The following is a 26,884-nucleotide window of genomic DNA, read 5'->3' on the forward strand; positions in this document are numbered from 1 at the left end:
GTCGCAGCTGGTTCCAGATTTTTCTTCCGACGGAAAAAGCTCAGGAACTCATGACTCTGGTCAGGAACCTGTTGAAGCCAAAACAGGTGTCTGTGCATCACTGCACTCGAGTCCTGGGGAAGATGGTGGCATCATACAAAGCCATTCCCTTCGGCAGGTTCCATGCGAGAACTTTCCAATGGGACCTGCTGGACAAGTGGTCCGGGTCACATCTACTTATGCATCGGCGGATCACCCTGTCTCCCAGAGCCAGGATATCTCTCCTGTGGTGGCTGCAGACTGCTCATCTCCTAGAGGGCCGCAGGTTCGGCATTCAGGACTGGATCCTGGTGACCACGGACGCAAGTCTCCAAGGTTGGGGAGCAGTCACACAGGGAAGAAATTTCCAAGGTCTTTGGTCAAGTCTAGAGACTTGTCTCCACATCAACGTCCTGGAGTTGAGGGCCATATACAAAGCCCTACGTCAAGCGGAGGCATTACTTTGCGGCAAACCAGTTCTGATTCAGTCAGACAATATCACCGCAGTTGCTCATGTAAACCGCCAGGGCGGCACAAGGAGCAGAGTGGCAATGGCAGAAGCTACCAGGATTCTTCGCTGGGCGGGAAATCATGTCAGCGCACTGTCAGCAGTGTTCATTCCGGGAGTGGACAACTGGGAAGCAGACTTCCTCAGCAGACACGATCTGCAACTGGGAGAGTGGGGACTTCATCAGGAAGTTTTCGCGCAGATCGCTAGTCTGTGGGCACTGCCCCAAATAGACATGATGGCGTCCCGTCTCAACAACAAGCTAAAAAGGTATTGCGCCAGGTCAAGAGATCCTCAGGCGGTAGCTGTGGACGCCCTGGTGACACCGTGGGTGTATCGGTCGGTCTATGTATTTCCTCCTCTTCCTCTCATTCCCAAGGTGTTGAGAATAATAAGACAAAGAGGAGCGAGAACAATCCTCATTGTTCCAGATTGGCCACGAAGGTCCTGGTATCCGGATCTGCGGGAGTTACTCACAGAAGATCCGTGGCCTCTTCCTCTAAGACAGGACCTGCTAGAACAGAGGCCCTGTATGTTCCAAGACTTACCGCGGCTGCGTTTGACGGCATGGCGGTTGAACGCCGGATCCTAGCGGAAAAAGGTATTCTGAGGTCATTCCTACGCTAATAAAGGCTAGGAAGGACGTGACATCTAAACATGATCACCGAATATGGCGAAAGTATGTTTCTTGGTGTGAGGCCAGGAATGCTCCTACGGAAGAATTCCATCTGGGCCGTCTCCTTCACTTCCTACAAACGAGTGAATTTGGGCCTAAAATTAGGATCTATAAAGGTTCAGATTTCGGCCTTATCCATTTTCTTTCAAAAAGAATTGGCTTCCCTTCCTGAAGTACAGACGTTTGTGAAGGGAGTACTGCATATTCAGCCTCCTTTTATACCTCCGGTGGCGCCTTGGGACCTTAACGTGGTGTTAAGTTTCCTTAAGTCACATTGGTTTGAACCACTCAAAACGGTGGAGTTAAAATATCTCACTTGGAAGGTGGTCATGTTGTTGGCCTTAGCTTCGGCTAGGAGAGTTTCGGAACTAGCAGCTTTGTCACATAAAAGCCCTTATCTGGTTTTTCATATGGATAGGGCGGAATTGCGGACTCGTCCTCAATTCCTACCAAAGGTGGTCTCATCGTTTCATATGAACCAACCTATTGTCGTGCCTGTGGCTACGCGTGACTTGGAGTATTCCGAATCACTTGATGTGGTCAGGGCTTTGAAAATTTACGTGGCCAGAACGGCTCGTGTTAGGAAAACAGAGGCTCTGTTTATCCTTTATGCTGCCAACAAGCTTGGTGCTCCTGCGTCTAAGCAGACTATTGCTCGCTGGATCTGTAACACGATTCAGCAGGCGCATTCTACGGCAGGATTGCCGTTGCCAAAATCGGTTAAGGCCCGTTCCACTAGGAAGGTGGGCTCTTCTTGGGCGGCTGCCCGAGGGGTCTCTGCACTGCAGTTGTGCCGAGCAGCTACTTGGTCGGGGTCAAACACCTTTGCAAATTTCTATAAGTTTGATACCCCGGCTGAGGAGGACCTCATGTTTGCTCAATCGGTGCTGCAGAGTCATCCGCACTCTCCCGCCCGTTTGGAGCTTTGGTATAATCCCCATGGTCCTTACGGAGTCCCCAGCATCCTCTAGGACGTTAGAGAAAATAAGATTTTAAACCTACCGGTAAATCTTTTTCTCGTAGTCCGTAGAGGATGCTGGGCGCCCGTCCCAAGTGCGGACTACTTCTGCAAGACTTGTATATTGTTTTTGCTTACATAAGGGTTGTGTTATAGTTCATCGGTTGTGGACCGATGCTATGTTGTTGTTTCATACTGTTAACTAGATAGTTTATCACAAGTTGTATGGTGTGCTTGGTGTGGCTGGTATGAATCTTGCCCTTGGATTAACAAAAATCCTTTCCTCGTACTGTCCATCTCCTCTGGGCACAGTTTCTCTAACTGAGGTCTGGAGGAGGGGCATAGAGGGAGGAGCCAGTGCACACCCAGAGTCAAAGTCTTTCTTAAAGTGCCCATGTCTCCTGCGGAGCCCGTCTATCCCCATGGTCCTTACGGAGTCCCCAGCATCCTCTACGGACTAAGAGAAAAAGATTTACCTGTAGGTTTAAAATCTTATTTCTATTTCGTCCTAGAGGATGTTGGGCCGCTCAAAGAACCAGGGGGTATAGACAGGATCCGCAGGAGACATGGGCACTTTAAGACTTTCAAAAAGGGGCGTGACCTGGCTCCTCCCTCTATATCCCCCACCAGACTCCGTTTTAGAAATGTGCCCGGACGAGAGACAGGGCACTAGGAGGAGCTCCTAGAGTTTCTCTGAAAGACTTAATGTTAGGTTTTTTATTTTGGGGAGATCTGCTGGCTACAGACTCCCTGCTGACAGGATGCCTTCAGCTCCTGAGGGGAGACGAACGCCGGGCTCTCCTTGATGCTCCCTCCCACAGCTTGCCGTCCCCCCTCTTCAAGTCAGAAGACAGGTGAGTAAAAGAAGAAAGAAGACTTCTCTTCGTCTTTCAAGACGGCATTGTAGAGGTACCGCACAGTGGCTGTGCACAGTGCGCGCCATGCTCCCGCTGAGTACACACCGCTGGGTGCAGGGCGCTGGGGGGGGGGGGGGGGCGGGCGGGCGCCCTGGGTAGCATATATTACTATATATATAATATATATATATAATATATATATATATATATATATATGGTAATATATGCTACCCAGGGCGCCCGCCCCCCCCCCCCCATATATATATATATATATATATATATATATATATATATATATATATATATATATATATATATATATATATATATATATATATATATATATATATATATATATATATATATATATATGGCTGGCATAATCCTACAGTGCCCTGGCACTGCCCGCTAACCCCCGCCGGCATATAATTAAATAATAAAAGCGGGTAGAAGTGCGCCATGTTGGGGGCGGAGCTTCTTCCTCACTGCTCACTGGCGCCATTTCCTCCTCCACAAACTGAAGTAGCTGGTCCTTCCTCTCCGCAGCAAGTACCAGGGGGCTAAAAAGACATAGAGGGGGCATATTTATTTATGTAAAACAAGCGCAGACAGCTCTGGGACATCTTTGGTGTTCACAGACCTGCTTATTTGGCGCTGGGGTGTGAGCTGGCTATTTCCCTTTGTGTTCCCTCACTGCTTGGTGTGTGTGCTGTTTCTCAGGTGTCGACATGTCGCAGGCTGATTACTCCTCTCCGGGGGACGATTTGTTGGGGACACCAAATGTTTTGGGAGTGGCCATGTCGGCACCGCCGACTGCAGATTGGTTAAATACTTTGAATGCTTTGCATGTGTCACATCATTAAATCAAAAGTTTGAGTCTGCGTCTCAATCCCAGGTATGGAAGAGAACAGTAGAGGACGCTTTATTACAGTTGCAAGACCCTGCAGGGTCACACAAACGTAGTTTTGACCAATTAGTTGACACAGGTACCGACACGGACTCTGATGCCGATGTCGATTATGCTGATTCCAGATTAGATCCAAGATTGGCTAAGAGTATTCAGTATATGATTGTAGCTGTTAAAGATATCTTGAATATTAATGAGGACCCTATTACACCTGAAACCAGGGTCCTGATTTACAAGGAGAAAAAGCGCTCTGTTACTTTTCCTCCTTGTTTTGAACTGAACGCTCTCTTGGATAGCATTAGAAATAACCCTGATAAAAAGTTTCAGATTCCTAAAATAATCAACGTGGCATACCCTTTTCCCGAATCTGATAGGGACCCGTGGGAGAATCCCCCCACTGTAGACAAAGCCCTGGCACGTTTGTCGAAACAGGTAGCCCTCCCTGCAGCTCAGTCGACGACTCTTAAGGAACCAGCGGACCGTAAGCAGGAGGCTACCCTGAAGGCTATTTTCACTACTACAGGAACGTTGCTCAGGCCTCTTATTGCTTCCGTGTGGGTCAGTAGTGCTATTGAAAAGTGGGCAGACACTTTATCTTCTGATTGGGAGAATCTAGATAGAGATTCCATCCAGGTGACGCTGGGTTATGAGAGATGCAGCTGCATACTTGAAAGAGGCTGTACGTGACGCTGGCCTCCTTAGTGCTAAGGCGAATGCTATGTCCATTGCGGCTAGACGTGCGCTTTGGACTCATCAGTGGAATGCTGACGCTGATTCCAAAAGGAATGTGGAATCCCTTCCCTTCAAAGGGGGAGAACTTTTCGGTGAAGGCCTTGCTGATTTAGTGTCAGCAGCTACCGCGGGTAAATCAACCTTCTTACCCTCGGTTCCTACGCAGCAAAAGAAACAGCCAAATTATCAAATGCATTCCTTTCGGCCCAACAAGTATAGAAGGGGCCGAGGCAACTTCTTTCTGGCTAGTAGAGGAAAAAGGGCACCCGTCTCCTCGGGTGTCCACGAGCAGAGGTCCTCCCCGGCTCCTCCTAAAAACCCACCGCATGACGCCGGGTCCCTATTACAGGGACCCGCTCAGGTGGGGGCACGTGTCAGGTTTTTCAGTCAGGTCTGGGTTCGCTCGGGTCTAGACCCTTGGGTGTTGAAGATTGTATCCCAGGGGTACACACTGGAGTTTCAAGACGTGCCCCCTCGCCGGTTTTTCAAATTAGCCTTGCCAGCTTCGCTGCAGGAAAGGGAACTAGTCTGCGGTGCAGTACAAAAATTGTCTAAATCAGGTTGTGGTCCCGGTACCCCTAGATCAGCAGGGGCAGGGCTTTTATTCAAGCCTGTTCGTGGTGCCGAAGCCGGACGGCTCGGTGAGACCTATTCTCAACCTGAAATCTCTCAACTTATTCCTAGAGAAATTCAAATTCAAGATGGAGTCTCTCAGAGCGGTGATCTCCAGTCTGGAGGAAGGAGAGTTCATGGTCTCCTTGGACATAAAGGACGCTTACCTGCATGTCCCCATTTATCCTCCTCACCAAAGATTCCTGAGGTTTGCTATCCAGGATACGTTCAGACGTTGCCGTTTGGTCTGTCCACGGCTCCGAGGATTTTTACCAAAGTAATGGTAGAAATGATGGTTCTCCTGCGCAGGCAAGGAGTTACAATTATCCCGTACTTGGACGATCTCCTGATAAAGGCGAAGTCCAAAGACAAGTTGTTACAGGACATTGCACTGTCCATGTCAGTTCTACAACAGCACGGCTGGCTCCTGAACTTACAAAAGTCACAGTTGATCCCGACAACCCGTTTGGCGTTTTTGGGCATGATTCTGGACACGGTCCAGCTGAAGGTTTTTCTCCCGGTGGAGAAAGCTCTGGAAATTCAGAGTTTGGTAAAACTCTTATTGAAACCGAAAACTGTTTCCATTCATCAATGCATTCAATTGCTGGGAAAGATGGTGGCGGCATACGAGGCCCTCCAATTCGGGAGGTCCCATGCCAGAGTGTTTCAAGGGGATCTGTTGGACAAGTGGTCCGGATCCCACCTGTATATGCACCGGAAGATAATTCTATCTCCCAACACCAGGGTCTCCCTCCTGTGGTGGCTCAACAGCTCTCACCTCCTTGCAGGACGTCGGTTCGGGATCCAGGACTGGATCTTAGTGACCACGGATGCAAGTCTCCGAGGTTGGGGGGCAGTCACTCTGGGGGTGACCTTCCAGGGAAGATGGTCAAGTCCAGAAACTTGTCTTCACATCAACGTTCTGGAACTGAGGGCCATTTACAACGGCCTTCTACAAGCAGAACATCTTCTTCGAGACCTGCCGATTCTGATTCAATCGGACAATGTCACGGCAGTAGCTTACATAAACCGCCAAGGCGGCACAAGAAGCAGAGTGGCAATGGCAGAAGCCACAAAGATTCTTCGCTGGGCGGAGAGGCATACAAGTGCTCTGTCGGCAATATTCATTCCGGGAGTTGAAAACTGGGAAGCGGACTTCCTCAGCAGACACGACCTAAATCCAGGAGAGTGGAGCCTCTATCCGGAGGTCTTCACGCTGCTGACAAAGCGATGGGGGGTTCCCCATATAGACATGATGGCGTCTCGCCTCAACAAGAAACTTCCAAGGTATTGCTCTTGGTCCAGGGACCCTCAGGCGGACGCGGTGGATGCACTGACAACACCCTGGGTGTTCCCCTCAGTGTATGTGTTACCTCCGATTCCACTCATCCCAAAGGTGCTGAGGCTTCTAAAAAGGATAAGCATTCCGGCGATCCTAGTGGTCCCGGACTGGCCAAGGAGAACTTGGTACCCGGATCTTCTGCCGTTACTGGTCGACGATCCCTGGCCTCTTCCTCTGCGCGAGGACCTGCTGCGGCAGGGGCCGTTCGTCTATCAAGACTTACAGCGGCCACGTTTGACGGCATGGCGGTTGAACGCCAGATTTTAGCCCAAAAGGGTATTCCCAGTGAAGTCATACCTACTCTTATCCTGGCCAGGAAGGGTGTGACGTCGGAGCACTATCACCGTATTTGGAGGAAATATATTTCCTGGTGCGAGTCCAAGAAAGCTCATGTGGAGAAATTTGACCTTGGCCGTTTTCTCCATTTTCTACAAAATGGTGTGGATGAGGGCCTTAAATTGGGCTCCATTAAAGTACAGATTTCTGCTTTGTCCATTTTCTTTCAGAAACAACTGGCCTCACTTCCTGAGGTGCAGACCTTTGTGAAAGGGGTGTTGCATATCCAACCTCCTTTTGTGCCCCCTGTGGCACCTTGGGACCTTAACGTGGTGTTATCATTCCTTCAGTCACATTGGTTTGAACCTTTACGTAAAGTGGAGTTGAATTCCTCACTTGGAAGGTTGTCATTTTATTGGCATTGGCATCCGCTAGGCGGGTGTCAGAGTTGGCGGCCTTGTCTCACAAGAGCCCTTATTTGATCTTCCATGAAGATCGTGCTGAGTTAAGAACTCTGCAACAATTTCTGCCAAAGGTGGTTTCCTCTTTTCATATTAACCAACCTATTGTGGTGCCAGTGGCTACTGGCGCTTTGGCTGCGGATAAGTCTCTGGATGTGGTCAGAGCCTTGAAAATCTATGTAGCCAGAACGGCTCCATTGCGGAAAACAGAGTCTCTGTTTATTTTATACGCTCCCAATAAGATTGGATGTCCTGCTTCCAAGCAGACCATTGCACGCTGGATTTGTCAAACAATTCAGCAGGCTCATTCCGCGGCAGGCTTGCCGTTACCGAAATCGGTGAATGCCCATTCCACTAGGAAGGTGGGCTCCTCCTGGGCGGCTGCCCGGGGTGTCTCGGCATTGCAACTTTGCCGAGCTGCTACTTGGTCGGGGTCAAACACATTTGCTAAGTTTTACAAGTTTGATACCTTGGCCGATGAAGACCTTAGTTTTGGTCTATTGGTGCTGCAGAGTCAACCGCACTCTCCCGCCCGTTTTTAGAGCTTTGGTATTATCCCCATGGTTCTTTGAGCGGCCCAACATCCTCTAGGACGAAATAGAAAATAGGATTTTGAATACCTACCGGTAAATCCTTTTTCTATGAGTCCGTAGAGGATGTTGGGCGCCCGTCCCAGTGCGTACTTTATCTGCAGTGTAGTTCTGGTTAAACACAGTTGGTGTTATGGTTTTTTTCAGCTTCTTGCTGAATCTTGTTCATGTCCGTTGACGTGTTCAGTTATCTGCCATGTTGTACGGCATGCTTATGGCGTGAGCTGGTGTTGTGCTCACCTTTGTTAAATCCTTTCCTCGAAATGTCCGTCTCGCCGGGCACAGTTCCAAACTGAGTCTGGTGGGGGATATAGAGGGAGGAGCCAGGTCACGCCCCTTTTTGAAAGTCTTAAAGTGCCCATGTCTCCTGCGGATCCCGTCTATACCCCATGGTTCTTTGAGATGCCCAACATCCTCTACGGGCTCATAGAAAAGGATTTACCGGTAGGTATTCAAAATCCTATTTTTTTATTATCATACACCCTACGATAACTTATGCTGGGCATACATGGTCAGATAAAATGCCTGTTGGAGCAACAGGCATTTTATCTGACCCTGCCAAAATCCGGGACATTCACTGGGTGATCTCTCACAGTGCATGTGACATGATATCAGCGCTCCACCCCCCGGACAAGAGACATTTCCACATTCCTTCTCGTGTGAAGGAACAGGCGAAATGTCCATTGGTAGGGCATACACTGCCCGATGCGGCCAACTGAACACTTGAAAATATTGCATTGGAGGGACGTGCTGGATGATCCGGCATGCCCGACGATCAATATTTTTAGGTAGGTAGGCCACTTAGACTCTGCAATTATCTGTCTGATCAGCTGTTATTGGGCGGATTTGCCAGATGTGTGGCACGTATGCCCGGCATTAGCTTACATTAACTAATGTGTGTCCACGTGTGTAACACATAGGAATGCTCAATATCTATAACTGTTAAAACTGTAAAACTGTTTCCACTTACGAATGAGACCAGGCTTCCTCCTTATTAGTGAAGGCATGAGAAGGCATATAGTGATTAGTACATGCCAATAATGCCAGTGGATAACGGACCACTGACACAGGAGGAATAGATACCAATGTGAGTGTCTCACATTAGATTGATCTAACAGAGTACTATAGGATTTTAAGCTACATATTAAAAATTAAAAGATAAACTATAATTAAATAAATGAATGTGTATGCCATAATAATCTCGGATGGAAAACATATATAATATGCAATAGATAGCTGTCAGTGCTATATATGATATAACACACTGGAACAGCACCAGCTACTTAAGCATTTGTGCTAATTGCAATATCTGCACAATCTTATCAGTGTGATGTTAGCAGTCTCTTGTTCTAAGTGGAATGTTATACATTGTAACAAACACGCCTGAAAACATATGAGAACAGGAGAATTGCAACATACTCCACAGCCATACTTAATTCAATACATTGTAACAATCTCACTGGCAACATCAATAAGCCAGCTGGCAGCTGAATAATTACATTCATTGTCAGTAAGACAGCACAGTTTAATCTATGTGCCATAACAAAGTTTGAAATTGAAGACCTTGTGCTGTGTTTTGTCTCCATCCATATTAACAAATCCTTCTTGATAGGTTAGATCAATTTTTTCCACATATTATTATATTTTATGTGTATAGATTCGAATTACCTGGCATTATAAATTAAAACAAATCCTCCTCATTCATACAAGTGGGAGGGCATATGCTGCCATTTAATGAATGACTCTATCCATATCATTTACCACTGAACCAAGATCAATATCACTATACATATACATATATATAAGAAGTTGGATCATTATATCCCTACGGGGCAGCCCAATTACACTGTAAAAATAAGGGCTACTCCCTTTAACAGTGTGGGCTATGCAAGTGATGTCCTGTACTGATAAATAGTGGGCTTTCCAATATAATTGGGGTTGGCATACCTCTAAGGAAAGCAATATATAGTGCTGATATCTCCAGCATAATTGAATATTAGCCTAGTACAGAGATAATTGTGAGCTGTGAAACTAAAATACGGGAACTGCCATATTCCCATCAGCTCTAAGTGAAGAAACATCACTTCAATCTCAGGATCCTAACAAAAATCTATATATTCTTAAACAATAGTTCAGTGACCTATGATCTAGGAATACGGATTCAGTGGGGATAGACCATTTGGGACAATAAAGATCATAGATTTTGGCACCAGTATGCCCATACGGTTACTAAATAAGACCTTACACTAAAACACACGTGGACACATTTTTTAAAAGATCTTTATTCACATTTTTCATTTCTTTATTCACATATATGTTAGTACTGTCAATGTTTTTAACTCTATGTTTCACTGTAGTCTGGACCAATGATTCAGAATATAATTTAATGTATATCTAATAAAAGTTATATTTTAATAATACCTCTACTCAGTGCGTCAACATTACAGATTCCTCTGTTTCTTTTTCTCCACAAACCTCAATGAATGTACACTGTAGTTGACAGCACCCCCTGTAAATATAAGATATTATTTGTTATTTGATAAGAGGGGCTCCTTTCTAATGGATGTGAGGTGATGAACCCCACACATCCATAAAACTTGGAAATCGTATTGAGTGTGCAGATACTAAACCCATTTGTCTTACATTAACTAACAAATGTATTGTGATTGGAGTAAATATGTGAAAGGTAGTCATGTAGTTTTTGATGATGATAAGTTAAGACTGCTTATCCTGCAGGAAAAAAGGGAAGAAGAACTGCTGACAACACTGCCGCCACCAACACTGCCGCAGATACAAGCAATAGATATTGCGATTAGTAAAATAGTACAGGACCATGGATTACATGAAGATGACTTTGCGAAGAGACAGTCCATTATAACTGCCATGGAATCGCTCATGAAAGAGAAACTCCCAGGTATAGACAATTCTTACTTAAGTTTCCAAATCCATCACCCACCTTCTTTCTCCCTCTTTGTTGGGGGTGTTTGTGGTTTATAAATACATTACTTTTGCTCTTCACAGGGTGCTCTCTGCGGCTTTACGGATCCTCCTGCAGCAGAATGGGTTTTACAAATTCAGACCTGAACATAGATATTCAGTTTCCTGCATACGTAAGTTTATTAATCACCATTAAAAATGGTGAGCTGCTCACACTTGGCTTTTATGCCTGTATTTGGGTAAAATAATGGACTAGCTTCTTGGGCAAGCATTTCACTTGCTGCCTGGTAATGTATAGGTGTCGCACACAGATTAAGGTGTTATTTTTCTGTGCGGTGGTGGAAGCATAATCCATAGTGCTGAGAATGCATTTTGTCAATTTTCTGTGCAATGTGAATGAATGGGCTGTAGTCTCATGACCATTGGTTCATGCCACAAGATGGCTATATATTCACTATGTGTAGATTTGGGGAATTGTTTCTTTTGATCCACAAAGACTCTTTAAATTTGTACAGCAGCAATCTATGCAATGCTCCACAATTTCATACTTTTAAGAATCATAATTGAATATATAAAGCTCATATAATACCACCCAACTACCACCAAATACCATCCAACTACTGGATCAGAAGTTGTACAGCTTTCTATTTTATAACAATGTTGTGGTTATACTAAAGATATTACATAGTAGACGTGTAATGGCTAAAATGTAAAAGGGCAGACCCTGACCAGTTTTTTTTTTTTTTTGTTTTTTTTCCCCATCTCCTACGGCTACCATTGGGTGTATTCACACCATTAACTGTGGTTAAGCTTCACTAACCGAACGCAGGATACTTATAGAATTGAAAAATTGCTTGTCTAATATTATGGTGAAGATTTATCAAAACTTGGAGAGAGAAAGTACCAAGCAATCTGCCTGTGTCTTCAAGCTTTGATACATGTGCCACTTTGGGGGGTATCCTATTAGCCACGATCGCGGTTTTTCGCACCTATCCTATTCCAAAATGGTGGAAACGGGATTCGAGCGAATAATTCTAGCCGGCAAAAGTGGTGATAAGTATAGGAGGAAATTAGGAAATCTGCCTGTACACCTGTCCCGTCCCCCCCCCCCCCCCCCCCCTCCCAAACTAAAAGAACTAATATAGGAAAACATGGTGAAGAGAAATCTGTGATAAGCCCCATGGAAACTTATCACTGGTAATAGGATATGGAATTATGGCATTTGTGATAATTTATCACAAAACGGTGATATCGCGGCGAATAGGATACCCCCCTTTAACTCTTCTACAGCCACAGTAGCACTTTACGTGCCTGTTCCACGTGAGGCAGCACACTTGGGCCCTTTCTGCTTTTAAATGTGTATTTCTCTAGCATCCATAAGGGATATTGGGGGAATCTAGTATGATGGGGTATAGACGGGGTCCAAAGGAGCTGGGGCACTTTAAATTTCTTCACTGGGTGTGCTGGCTCTTCCCCTCTATGCCCCCTCCCACAGGCAGTTTAGAAAAAAGTGCCCTCAGGAGAGGATGCACATCTCTGCAGCTCCAGAGAGTTTTCTTCATTTCTTTTAAACTTCTATTATTTTTGGTATGCTGTTTGGGCAACAGCATACCTGCACCGCGGGAGGTGGGGGGGGAGCTAAGGAGACGGTCACCGGCCTAGCGAGGTGCAGAGCCGCTTCCCAGCTGCAGGACCACCGTCGTGAGAGGTTGTTTGTTCAGCGGGGCACTGCGCCTTGGCTGTCACAATCGCAGCACGCCACACACCCCAACACTTGCCTGAAGGGGACGTCTGTGGCGAGTACAAACCGGGGGCTCCGCTATGGGGGTACCCCGGTTCAAAGTGTGGCTGAACGTGGGCATGGCATACGGGACCCTCCTCGGTGGGGGGGGGTCCCGCTAGAGCACCCCGTGTAGACTGGCTTATATTAGCTTGAACTAGCACTTGTGCTGCGTTTTTAAGCCACACAGGAGACTTTGCCATTATAAAAATCATTATAGCTCTAGCGCCATTGAAGGGGCGGAGCTAACTCAGAGCGGGACCAGAGGCATTTTGGCGCCCTCCTCTGCTTAATGCAGCCACGGACAGCACACACAGCGCTCCCTTCCACACAAGACACGCTGGAAATCTGGTACAGGGTGTAGCAAAGGGGAAGAGCTGCTATTGTACACTGTCCTATCCAGGACAGAATTTACTAGTATTTGCTGTGATATAGTTAACTGTCAGCCTCACTGGGGCAGTGCAGCTAGGGGTGTGCTTGTGTGTGTCTCTCTCTCTCTCTCTCTCTCTCTCTCTCTCTCTCTCTCTCTCTCTCTCTCTCTCTCTCTCTCTCTCTCTCTCTCTCTCTCTCTGTCTCCTCTCACATACACTAAGAGCAGGCTTGCAAAGTATTACTGTCTGTGTGTATGTCATTGCGCTTACTGCGAAACATGGGTCAACACAAACTGTGCAGTGTATGCTACACCAGATTCTCTCCATTGTCATCTGATTCTGCTTCTTGTGAACAATGAAGCCAATATTCACAAATCAGTGAAGGGGCTGGGGGAGAGGGTCCAGAGCCACACTGGCCGGGGTCTCTTAAAACTATGATGTCTGCTATGTCATCCCAGCTCACTGCTAATGTACAGAAAACGCAGCTACTACAACAAGCTGTTGCAGACTTAGCTGCTAGGGCAGATGTTACATGGCCCCCCCTCTCATGCAGGTGCACAATAGCGTGGTCTACCTGCTCTGCTCTATGATACAGATGAGGCTATACAGGAAGATGGGGAGGACTTGGATCCTGTTAGTGGGGATTCAGATTCTGCTCAGGGTATTGAACCCCTAATTTTGGCTATACGGTTCAAGCTCCCTCTAGAGGACGCTGCATCACAGCAGTCATTTTTCTTTTTCATCCACTAGGGGTCACTGGAGTACTCTTGGGATATGGACGGCTTCCACTGGAAGAAGGCACTGAATAAATTAATTTTGAAACTGCACCTCCCCTCCATATCCCTGAGTACCTCAGTGTTTTTTCTGTGCTCGACAGTTAGAAGGCTTGTGGAGTTTGTCCACATTTCATTGGAATTTTTTCTAAGTTTTTTCTTTTTTCAACGATTTACCACATCCCTTCCCCCCTTCCAATAGGCGTGGGTCCGGGATAGTGAAGGCTGCTTTAGCAGCTGTGGGTGTCGGACCTCTCTAAAAAGAGCTCCCTCACTACCACGTGCAGGACTAAAACCTGCAGTAAAGGCTGGACGGAACTTACAGAGAAGCCCCGTCATAGCCCTCACCACAGGGTCCAGGTATGTTGAACGGGGCGGTTAGCTCACGCTGCCGCCCCACTGTGTGGGATACTGTGTGTGTGTGTGTGTGGCCGCCCGCCGCTGCCTTCAGCCGCCCGCCGCAGCTTCCAGCGCCGCTGTTTAGGCTGTCTCCCCCGCCGCTCTGAGCCGCGTTGGCCACATGGTTTTATGCATAGGCCGCTCCACGGCTCTATACAGCGCGCTCCCCGGCCCTCGATGCCGCTTCGGGCTCCCTCTCCACCATAGCCGGCTCAGTGTATACAGAACGGTACACGGAGCACGGGGGGGCACACAAATGAGAGTCAAAAGGCAGGCTCCATAGCCTAGTGACTAACTTTGCTGCCACAGTGATGTTCCCTGCACACAGAAATGTCAGGGTCACTGGATAAAAGCTCATGATTCAACTCTTATTGATAAAGGGAATACAGCAGTGCTGCATATGTATTACAATAGGCTATGAAGTCTTTGTTAAAACAGGATACAAGTTATATGTGCAGGTTTGAGTGCAACATAAGAGGTTTATTAAATCTGCCTACATAATTATAAGTCGGCACTTTGTGTTATACTGTGAGCATGGGGACATATTAACCATGCTTCCTGTTTTTCCTGTTGTAATTCCAGAATTTCCTGTGTTACATCTCTCCTCCATTGAAGGCGCAGGGGTGTTAAGGGGAATTTGGGATCAGGCATATTGCTGGCGTGCACTGCACTTGGCCAGACATATATTTATAGAGACACCTTAGTGCTATTTACTGAGTCGCGCAAGTTGTCTGTCTTTGTGTTTTTTGTATTGTCTGTCTGCATGAGTAAGACACCAGCAATTACTAATAAGCAGTTTCCCTGCCATGTCTAAAACATGGATATACACTGTTGTAAGTAAGATATGTTATAACAATTGGTCAGCACATGGTGCTTATAAAACAGTATCTGTGGAGCACTGCAAGCATTGTGAGTTCAGGTCTCACCTGCAGCAGCTTTGGCTTAATTCACTTGGCCACACCACACTGGATACGCCCAATCTCATCTGATTTTAGAAGCTAAGCAGTGTTGGGCCTGATTAGCCACCTGGGAGTACAAGGTGCTGTAGGTATTTTTTAATCTACAGCCACACCACACTGGATGCGCCCAAACTAATCTGATTTTGGAAGCTAAGCAGTGTTGCATATTGTTTGCCATCTGGGGGAGACTGGTGATCCAACTAGATTGCATGCTAGTTTAAACTGTTAAAGATGCATTCTGGTTCGCTCAGTTTGGGCTTACACTATCAATATAAACCTACCATAGGTTTTACAGTCATGATAGCTCTCCAGAGCCCGCTCCCAAGAGCACGCTCCCGGCGCCGGCCACTAGATAGGGCCCATTAACTAAGCTGTGGTTAATCAGCAGTCATCTCAGGTTTTAAGCCTGTGTGAGGTCACATTTAGTTTCAGACTTCGAAGAATTATTATACCTCTGTATCAGGATGTATCTGGATATATGTATATGGGTATATAATATATATGTGTATGTATGCATATATGGAATATATATATATATTTATTAAGGTCTGAGTATGTGTGAATATACATTGTTGTATGTATGTGTAGATATATATATATATATATATATATATATATATATATATATATATATATATATATATATAATATGCTGACATTAAATATCTATTTTGCAGTAAGCAAGACTAATTGGTCAGCACACAGTGCTTATTAAACAGTATCTGTTGAGCACTGCAAACATGGTGAGTTCAGGCCTCACCTGCAGCAGCTTTGCTTATTGTTTTTACAGGTGGCTCTGTAGCCAAGTGGTTAGGCTTCCCGGCCACAGTGAACATTGTGATTGTATGGACTCTGGTTCAGATCCTGGTTTTAACAGGTGTTTAAAAAAAAAAAAAAACATGGTAGGACACCATTTTTTAACGTTACTTCCTGGTTCTTTCCCGGAGGTTGCTGCCCTACAACACTTAGCCTCTGGAGGAGCGGGGTGTTGTTAGGAGTTTAATTTATTAATTGTTTTTGTACAGCATGACTCTACAGGAAGATTCACTATTGCTGGTAACCACATGCACGGTAATGCAGGTTTATACACACGTTACTTCCGTGGTGTACTTACTGGTTGGGGTACATGATCACAAAAGTCTAATGCATAGTCAAACAAGCAGCTTCGCTGCAAAGTCGGTCACACAGTGTGTCGGACAAATACGAATCTGGGCCAGTGGCGCAATGTATAACGCATCTGACTACGGATAACAAGATTGTAGGTTCGTCTCCTACCTGGCTCGTTTAAGTTGCCGTGATCGTATAGTGGTTAGTACTCTACGTAAAAACTGCACAGACAGACCCTTACCGGTCCTCTTTGGGGGGAATGCGGGGGCATGTACTGCCTGAAAATGTAAAAAAATAAATAAATAAAATAATTTTTTTTTTGTTTTACTGTTTCAGTTAGATTGTTGCGGTCGATTTGCCGCCAGCCCTCATAGCACCAGGCCAGTACGTCAGGTTCTCAGCGAAGGCTGAACAATTTTCAATGAGAGACAATTGCAATTATTGGGCGTTTAACTACCTATCGGAGTGTACCCTACACAGCAGTAGGGCTGTTGCTTCGCCCTGCTTTGGTAAGGGTTTGAGGTAACAAGGCTGTAGTGGCAGGACACTCCAGTTCAGGTTTGCCCTAAATAAAGACCACCTTACACTTCTTGCTGCCTACAGCTTCTTTGGACGTTGGCAGTTGGTTCTTGCGTTTTCAGCTTCGCTAGTGGCGCATAACGTCCACTTTGGCTACGTTGGAGTCGGATTCCAAAACAAAATAGATCGCAGACCAAGTGGGGGGGGAAAATCTGATTTCCTACCATTGTCTACGCGAATTCCTGAATGATTCCGTCTCAACGACTTCAATTCCTAGGTATGATTCTCGATACGGTAAATCAAAGAATTTACCTACCCGAACAGAAAGTACAGGTCATTCGTCATCTGGTACAATTAGTGCTCAAGCCACGCACAGTCTCGGTTCATTTGTGCATTCGCCTATTAGACACAATGGTGGCGGCTTTCGAAGCGCTTCAGTTCAGAAGACTTCACTCACGTCCTTTTCAATTGGATGTGCTCGCACAGTGGTCGGGCTCGCATCTGCAGATTTATCGCAGGGTGAGGTTGTCTCCAAGGGCCAGAGTGTCTCTTCTCTGGTGGCTCAAAGTACAGAATCTAACCGCAGGGAAATGGTTCGGTGCCTGGAATTGGATAATTCTCACGTCGGACGCGAGTCTCAGAGGTTGGGGAGCTGTAGTTCAAAATTATCAGCTCCAGGGTCTCTGGGCGGATCACGAAAGATTGCTGTCTATAAATGTCCTGGAACTCCGGGCAATTTACAATACGCTACGACAAGCAGTGCACAGGCTGCAGGCTCAGGCTGTTCAGGTGCAGTCAGACAATGCGACGGCGGTCGCATATATCAACAAACAAGGAGGAACGAAAAGCCGTATGGAAATGCGGGAAGTAGCTTGATTCCTCTATTGGGCCGAGTATCAACAAATGATATTGTCGGCAGTAGTCATTCCGGGAGTGGACAACTGGGAGGCGGATTATCTCAGCCGTCGGAATTTTCATCCAGGAGAATGGGCATTAAGTACAGAAGTGTTTCACATGCTGGTCCAGAAGTGGAGTTACCCGCAGGTGGACCTGATGGCATCTCGCCACAATCACAAACGCCCCAGGTCGTGTCCAGAACGAGAGATCCAAAGGCAGTGGCGGTGGATGCTCTCACAATCACGTAGCCATACAGTCTCGTGTATCTGTTTCCACCGTTTCCGCTGCTCCCTCTGTGGCTAAAACGGATCAAAGAGAGTCCGTCACAGTTATACTAGTGGCGCTTCTTTGGTCTCGGAGAGCTTGGTTCTCGGATCTCCGCGGTCTACTCGCAGTCGGTCTTTGGCCGCTCCCACTACGTTCGGACCTGTTACAGCAGGGTCCGTTCCTTTACCCCGATTTAACGCGGCCGCGTTTGACGGGGTGGCTGTTGAGACAGCCCTCTTAAGAAGAGAGGGCATTCCAGAATCGGTTATACCAACCATGTTACGAGCTAGGAAGCCGGTTACGGCAGCTCATTATTACAGAATTTGGCGTGCCTATGTAGGTTGGTGTGAAGCTCGGAAGTTTCCGACATCATCTTTTAAGTTATCCCGTCTTTTGTTATTTCTACAGATGGGGTTAGATGGAGGTCTAAGTTTATCCACACTAAAAGTGCAGATATCGGCGTTGTCAATTTATTTTCATAGTAGATTGGCCCTATTGCCGTCGGTTCACACCTTTTATGCAGGGTGTCCTCAGAGTTCAGCCTTCATTCACTCCACCTACTGCGCCATGGGACTTGAATCTGGTTTTTAGATTTCTTACGTTTTTTTTATTTTGAACCCTTATAACAAGTGGATATTACATTTCTCACTTGGGATAACAATTTTTCTTTTAGCGTCAGCAAGGCGTGTTTCAGATTTGGGTGCTTTGTCGTGCAAGCCACCGTATTTGGTGTTTCATGATGACAGAGCGGAACTTCGGACGAATTCCGCTTTTCTACCAAAGGTAGTGTCATCTTTTCACATCAATCAACCAATAGTAGTTCCTGTGTTAACAGGAGACTCTGGTAGGTTGGATGTGGTACGCGCATTACGCATTTATGTATCCCGAACGTCGACAGTTCGTAAGACGGATACGTTGTTTGCTCTCTATGATGCTGCCAAGATGGGTTGGCCAGCTTCTAGGCAGACCTTATCCAGTTGGATTAAACTGACCATACGTCAGGCTTACCTTCATGCAAGGTTACAGCCGCCTACATCAGTAACAGCTCATTCCACACGTGCTGTGGGAACGTCATGGGCAGCGAGTCGTGAAGCTTCTACGACACGGCTTTGCCGGGCGGCTACATGGTCTTCGGTGCACACGTTTGTGCGCTTCTACAAGTTTGATACGTTTGCGGCATCAGCATCTAGCTTTGGCCGCCTAGTGTTACAGGTGCCAAACGGCTCTCCCGCCCACGGGGGAAACTTTGGTACGTCCCAAGAGTACTCCAGTGACCCCTAGTGGATGAAAAAGAAAATAGGATTTTGGTACTTACCAGGTAAATCCTTTTCTTTGAATCCATAGGGGGCACTGGACGCCCACCCAGAGCAGTTTACCTGGTTTGGGGTAGGTTCAGTAGTTCTTATGTTAACACATTTTCACCGACTGGTTCAGATTAACAAGTTCTAATCGGTTATGGTGTCAACTGTTTAGTTGTCAGTAATGTTGTGTCAACTTTATTGTTGTCCGTTATGTTATATGTAATTCTCCATTGTCAACCTCTCGATCGCTCCTGTTCGGCTCAGTAAAAAACACTGAGGTACTCAGGGATATGGAGGGGAGGTGTAGTTTCAAAATTAATTTATTCAGTGCCTTCTTCCTGTGGAAGCCGTCCATATCCCAAGAGTACTCCAGTGCCCACTATGGATTCAAAGAAAAGGATTTACCTGGTAAGTACCAAAATCCTATTTTCTTTACACAAAACAAGCCTAATGTCACTTTCTCTGATTCTGCAGCGTTAGATGAACTAGTTAAGTTAGCCTGGAAAAATCCAGACAAAAAAGTTTTTGCGCACTTTCCCATTTACTCCTGCAGGCTGGAAGTTTTGGGAGGAAGCCCCGGGGGTTGACGTATCAGTCTCTCGATTGTCTTAAAAGGCGGTGCTTCCTGCCGTGGGCTCCTTTACCATAAAGGATCCTGGGGACCGGAAAATAGAGACTACACTAAAAGGCAGTGTCGGCGCGCAGGGCTTTATGGTTGCCTCAGTGGATTGCGGACGCAGAATCAAAGCGCAGTGAGGAATCCCTCCCCTTTTCGGGGGAATGGTTATTTGGGGGTTGAGTTGGATACGTGGATTTCCAAAGTAACTGCTGGGAAATCCCCTCTGTCCCCGCTGGCGAGACGCTCCTACACGGGGCCGTCTGTGCAGTCCTTTCAGTCTAACAGATTTCGATCTAAGGCCAGAGGTGCCTCCAATGCAACTAGAGGCACCAGAGGTAAGTCAAGAAAACCTGCAAGCACCAGCTCTCAGGACCAGATCACCAGTTCTGCTTCCGCTAAGACCCCAGCATGACGGTGCCCACCCACCCCCCGAGGGGATCTCGAGGTGGGAGTTCGACTGCGTCACTTCAGCCGTGTCTGGGAGGCTTCCTGCCAGGATACCTGGGTCAGGGATCTAATTTTTCAGGGCTACAAGCTGGAGTTCGACGGCGGTCCTCCCCAACGATTTTTCAAATCAAGCTTACCAGCTTTGGAGGATATGCAGGTTACGTTGCAACAGGCCATCTAAAAGTTGGTCCAGTCCCACGTCATTGTTCCAGTACCTATACCACAACGAGGCAAGGGTTATTACTCCAGTCTGTTTGTGGTACTGAAACCGAACGGCTCGGTAAGGCCCATTTTGAATCTCAAGTCCTTGAACCCTTCCCTGAAGGTTTTCAAGTTTCAAAATGGAATCCTTGCGAGCATTGATTGTGGGCCTGGAGGAACAGGAATTCATGGTCTTCCTGGATATGAAGGATGCCTACCTTCATATTCCGATTTGGCCACCTCATCAAGCGTACCTGAGGTTTGCCCTCCTGGACGATCACATCCAGTTAGAGGCCCTGCCCTTCGGCCCTGAGGGTTTTCACGAAGGTGATGGCGGAGATGATGTTCCAATTCCGGGTCCAGGGGGTCAATGTGGTCCCTTACCTGGACAATCTTCTGATAAAAGCAAGATCCAGGGAGATTTTATTGCTCCATATTGACCGCACCATGGGAGGATCCTCACTTTACAGAAGTCCCACCTGGAGCCAACTTAGCGGCTCCTGTTCCTGGGGATGTTGCTGGATACTTTGGTACAGAAGGTGTTCCTACCAGAGGACAAGGCGACAACGCTTCAGGAGATGGTCCGAATGATACTCCGATCTACTCGAGTGTCCATCCATCTTTGCATACGATTGCCGGGAAAGATGGTCGCAATCCACTATGGGAGGTTCCACGCCAGAACATTTCAGTTGGATCTCCTGAGCAAGTGGGTCGGCTTACAACTACAGATGCAGCGGCTAATCCAGCTGTCCCCTCAGGCCAGGTTTTCCCTCTTGAGGTGGTTACAGTCCTCCAATCTCCTGGAAGGCCGGTGTTTCGGGATTCAGGATTGTACCCTCCTCACGACTGATAGGAGTCTGAGAGGATGGAGAGCTGTCACCCAAGAGGCGCAGTTCCGGGGCAGGTGGTCAGCCCACCAAAGCCTCGTTCCTATCAACATTCTGGAACTTCGGGCGATCTACAATGCTCTGTTTCAGGCTTCTCCTCTGCTCGAGGATCACGCGATCCAAGTACAGTCGGACAACGCCACAGCAGTGGCGTATATTAATCGACAAGGAGGGACAAAAGCAGAGCCTACATGTGAGATATGTCCTCTGGGCAGAAAGAAATGCAAAAGAAATGGTGTTCCAGCAGATCATCCACCGGTGGGGCTGCCCACAGATAGACCTGATGGCTTCTCATCTCAACAAGAAGCTTCACTGGTATTGCTCATGAACCAGGGACCCCCAGGCAAGGGCAGTGGATGCACTGATGTCGCCTTGGCCTTACCGGCTGGTCTACCTGTTTCCCTCGATTTTGTTGCTCCCAAGGGTGCTCAAGGGAGTCAGGAATCAAGGAGTCCAGGCAATTCTGATTGCCCCGGAAGGGCCTCTGAGGGCGTGGTACGCTGATCTTCTGGACATGTCCGTCAAAGACCCTTGGCCTCTACCACTAAGAAGAGATCTTCTTCAACAAGGACTGTTCGTCTACCCGGACTTACGGCGACTTTGTTTGCGGGATGGAGGTTGAGCGGAACATCCTAGCTCACAAGGGCCTTTCCAAAAAGGTTATTACTACTATGGTTCAGTCCAGGAAACCTGTGACGTCAAAACACTATCATATCTGGAGAAGATATGTCTCTTGGTGCGAGGAACACACGTATCCACCTGCAGAGTTCCACTTGGGACGTTTCTTACGTTTCCTGCAGGCTGGTGTGGATACGGGCTTATGTCTGGGTTCCATTAAGGTCCAGATTTCAGCCCTCTCCATTTTCTTCCAGAAGAAATTGGTGGCGTTGCCAGAAGTGCAGACATTCTTGCAAGGGGTACTCCACATACAACCTGTGCGAGCCTTGAAGATCTATGTCAAACGAACGGCTCGGATCAGAAAGACGGATTTTTTGTTCGTGCTCTGTGATGCGCAGAAAAAGGGTTGTCCTGCTTCGAAGCAGTCCATTGCTCATTGGCTTAGACTTACTATTTAACAGTATGAAACAAGAAAGATTCAGGTTGCCTGCGCTAAAATACAATACGGTAGTATTATATACTGTATATTGCTGCCACTTCTATATAATAGGTATATGTGCTTAACCTCTAATAATGATAGGAGGGCAGCAATAATCCTTTCTTTTTAGTGTGAAAATTTTTACATAACATTTAAATCTTTAATAAGACACACAGCCTGATAAAATGTCACAATACCATTCTAACACAGTAACAATTATGTAACTATGCAGAGTTTACAGTGTTTCTCCTTTCGATCTAAATCTGGCTGATAGTACAATGAGATTCTCCTTTTTTAGCTTGGCTGATGGGCCGACACTTCAGTGTTCTCACTCGCAGTCATCAAAAGGTATCTTTATAGTAAGCCCAACTATCTCTGTGATCTGTGCTGATATGGCAAGTGCAACTTACATTTGAATTCAGTCTCGCGTGCTCCAAAAGGTATCTTTATGGTCCCCCACTTCTTATCAGAAAGAAACGTGTAGCATAGGTCCAAAAGAACAGGTTTATTAAACCAACAACCAGTTAAAAAATAGGTATGCTGAGACAGTCACTTGCAGGGAGATAAAATGCAAACCTTCCCGGTCTCTACTCGTGCTGCAGCCCACGATCGATGCCGGGCGGATAGATGTTAAGAGCGGCTCTGCCCTCCCTCGAGTGATGTTCACAGCTCCCGGTGTACTGACTGCCTCAACGCGTTTCGGCTAGTTCTCTATCCTTTTTCGGGAGATGCATCTCTTGAAAAAGGATAGAGAACTATCCGAAACGCGTTGAAACCGTCAGTCTCTCATATATGTCCTTTCTTCTTCAAGCACTGTTTTACCTATAACTGCCTGTGGGAGGGGGCATAGAGGGGAGGAGCCAGCACACCCAGTGAAGAAATTTAAAGTGCACCGGCTCCTTTGGACCTCGTCTATACCCCATCGTACTAGATTCCCCCAATATCCCTTATGGACTACGAGAAAAGGATTTACCGGTAGGTAATTAAAATCCTATGTTTGCGCATTTAAACTTTTGAAAGGTGCTTTCTAGTGCCTTAGGCATTGCCAGGTTCCTTTCCAAATCTGGGTGTGGGATAGGCTCTGCCTCTGCTGTTTGATGTACATCCCTATAAACTGATGTGACACTGTTCATTTTTTAGTAACCATCTCCTCTCTGCATGAATGTTCTATTTTAATAGATAAACTCTTGATCTTATTATTTTATATAGCAAGCCAACAAGTTGAGTACCTTTTTTGAAGTTTCCACCTTCATTATAGTGTATAACATCCCTACTGATCTAGTTGCATCTGCTACCTAAAGCTGGGTACACACTGGACCGATGTTGTTCCAAAATGCGGTTTTGGAGCGACATTGCTTACATCGCTCAGTGTATATTCAGAATTGCGCACTCCAGTGCTGTAAGTATGGCGGTACTGCGTACCAGTAAGAAATTGATAGCCGGTGCACATTACCGCCGGCCGTCCACCTGTACTTGCAGCCGCTGCTGTGTGTGTGTGTCAGGGAAGGAGAGCGCAGCGTGCTCCTCTCCTGCCCCTTAGTACTCAGTGCGGCGTATTTGTGTGTCTGCTGTCAGGGGAGGAGAGCGCAGCGCGCACCTCTTCTGTCCCTCATTGCTATGTCAGGCGGCAATGTGTAGGCTCTCAAACCAGCCGCCAGTTCATGAGCCAGTCATAGCTCACAAACCGGCAGCGGCGGCTCCTCATTGGCTGCTGGTCCGCAAGCTCTGATTGGCTCATGAACCAGCACCTGGTTTGAGATCCTACACGCTACCTCTGGACTGAGCACTGAGGAGGGGCAGAAGAGGCACGCGCTGCGCTCTCCTCCCCTGACACACACACACACATACACACACACACACACACACACACACACACACACACGCAGCAGCCAGAGGAGCACTGGAATGGGGGCACGTGTGTACCTGGCACTGTGGGGGCATATGTGTATCTGGTACCACTAAAACATTTTTTCTACTTGCACCACTGGCGCACTCCCCCATGTGCTGCACAAAGAGCATCCGGTTATGTTAATGAAGGACAGAACATGGTCGTTCCGTCCTTCATTAAAGTCGCCCCAGTGTGTTGGGGCAGTTCGGGCTGATGGGGATTCGTTTCTATGTCGGAACGAATCCCCGTTGCATTAGTGTGTGCCCAGCTTATGGCTGTTTTCCTGCCTTTCTCCATACCCAACTACCCCTAATGACAATACCACTGGCAAAAGCAGCCCTGTCATTACTAATATCACACAATGTGTAAGTGAATGCCTCCCATAAATGACATTACTAATCTAATGCAGTACTTTGTTCTGCTAGGCTGCAAGATGCTAATCCCTACCCATATAGAAAGTAGGACCTAACAAGGACTGAATCAAATTGGCCGCGATGTGTTATGTTGCTACTTGATGTGCGGATATGAGCAATGTTTTCATTCATTTATTGTGTGCAGAAACATTCACTACTAGATTCTTGCAGCTAATTGAATCTTGCCCCGTAGACTGATAACAGTGCTCTAACCCTCTAATAAGACAAGCTTTTAAAAAATAAAAAAAACTTAACATCAGCGCTCATGGTACTCACAACCGAATACTGATATGTTGCTGATTTTTCAATGTTTTCTCTGTAGAGAATAGCCTTTAGTATTTTGGTTTTTCACTTCTGTATTTTGCTTGTCTTTACAGATGGCTCAACCAGATGTTCTTTTGTTAGTTCAAGAAAGTCTGAAACAAAGTGGTAAGATTACTCTTTCAGACTTGCAGCATTAACTAAATCATTAGCCCATGTTGGAACAATTCATAAAGTATACTCCTTAACTGAAACAGACCTCTGTGTCTGCAGTGTTTGAGGGATGTCCACCTCTCGTATTCCAGGCTTTTTCTTAAAGTGTTAAAGGCACGTTGGGTATGGGATGCCGGCGGCCAGGATCCCGGCGGTTAGCGTACCGACGCCCGGATCCCGACCGCTAGAATCCCGGCAGGGAGGCGAGTGCAACGAAGCCCCTTGCGGGCTCGGTGTGCTCGCCACAGGTTCTGTTTACACTTTATGGGTGTCGTGGACAACCATGAGTGGGAATAGCCCCTTTAGCCGGAATTCCGGTTAGCGGCATTGTCAGTGGTTGGGATTCCGGCGTTGGTATCCTAACTGCCGGGATCCCAACTGCCGGCAATGTAACTACATCCCGTAAAAGGCCATAATGTTTTTGAAGAAGGTATGTGTAACTTTTGTGTTATTTTGTCAATTTAAGTACCTATATTTTTGTTGGATACGGTTTGTCCAAGTTGTACTTGAAATGCAAGATAGAAGCTGATTTATATTCCCAGTACCCATAACTTGTAACACTTGAATAAATCCTTTTTCATTTGGTTAACCTCTTATACATTTGGATGAACAAGGACACATCCTTGGCCCTGTTCATCTATGGAATAGAGGATTTTTGTACAGTTGAATTTTTTTTTCTTCTGTCTTGTGAATGTGAAAAATAATTAAATGGTTTAACTTTACCAATATCTAGACTGATAATGGTTTACGATGGGTATGTAAGCTGTTGTTAAAGGATCTTAACTGGAAGCTTGATTTCTGTTCTTATCAGTCTTCCACCTTGAATGAAGACGCTGGAACACAGACTTTATTCAATTTACAGATAAAGTGGAACACTCTAGTGTATTATCCTTAAAGATTTCCCCAATTTTTTGTGTAGCCAACATAAATACTCACAAACTGAAACCTAGAAGTGCTTATCTGGTCTGTCCCAGGACACTGCAGCAGGTGTAGCTCCACTGACCAGTGTTGCTCTGTCAGTTCAGATTTCTAGGCAGCAATAACTTTCTAGCAATTCACTATACCAAATGTGGGAAGCCACCTAATGTATTTCTTTCGGAGTGTAATCGTAGTGCATGCATTAGTGAAGAAATATTTTAATTCCTGGCTAAATATTAATATTAAAGACTGAATGCCACTTAAAATGTGAGAGATGCTTTTGATGTAGTTTTTGTTTGCCCCCTTAACTCAATTTGAAAAGAAATGGAATGTGTATCTTTTAACTCAATAATGCGCTTTCTTGATCTCCCCATATTCTTTTAGATTTGTTCACAGACTTTGATGCTGATTTCCACGCCAGAGTGCCTGTAGTAGTCTGCAGAGAAAAACAAAGGTCTGAGCAGTAGTTGCACAACACACGCTGGTTTTGATTATGTCCAGTAAAAATGGACGTTCGGGAACCTTGATTGTGATTTTTTTTTTTTTTTTTGTATCTACATCCTTATAGCTTGTCATTATACCATTACAATAACTGTTTATTCTGACATTCCACTGTAACCTTCATTGAACAACAAGTAACAAGCGGGTTGTTCCATAAGATGGGAAACCTTCTTTTTTTTTTTTTTTTTTTTTT

At 46.3% G+C, this 26,884-nt stretch overlaps 1 protein-coding gene across 2 annotated transcripts in view; it reads left to right on the forward strand.

Moving 5' to 3' along the window:
• The window catches only part of TUT7 (terminal uridylyl transferase 7), a 267,054-nt gene that overhangs the window by 79,688 nt on the left and 160,482 nt on the right, over positions 1 to 26,884 (forward strand). For both annotated transcript variants that reach the window (XM_063913764.1, XM_063913765.1), the window contains exons 5-8: positions 10,674 to 10,851; positions 10,959 to 11,047; positions 25,176 to 25,227; positions 26,575 to 26,644. In XM_063913764.1, coding sequence (XP_063769834.1) covers positions 10,674 to 10,851; positions 10,959 to 11,047; positions 25,176 to 25,227; positions 26,575 to 26,644 — 389 coding nt within the window. The remainder of the gene's footprint in view (positions 1 to 10,673; positions 10,852 to 10,958; positions 11,048 to 25,175; positions 25,228 to 26,574; positions 26,645 to 26,884) is intronic.

This window comes from Pseudophryne corroboree, chromosome 1 (genome assembly GCF_028390025.1).
Source record: "Pseudophryne corroboree isolate aPseCor3 chromosome 1, aPseCor3.hap2, whole genome shotgun sequence".
Classification (NCBI taxonomy): Eukaryota; Metazoa; Chordata; class Amphibia; order Anura; family Myobatrachidae; genus Pseudophryne; species Pseudophryne corroboree.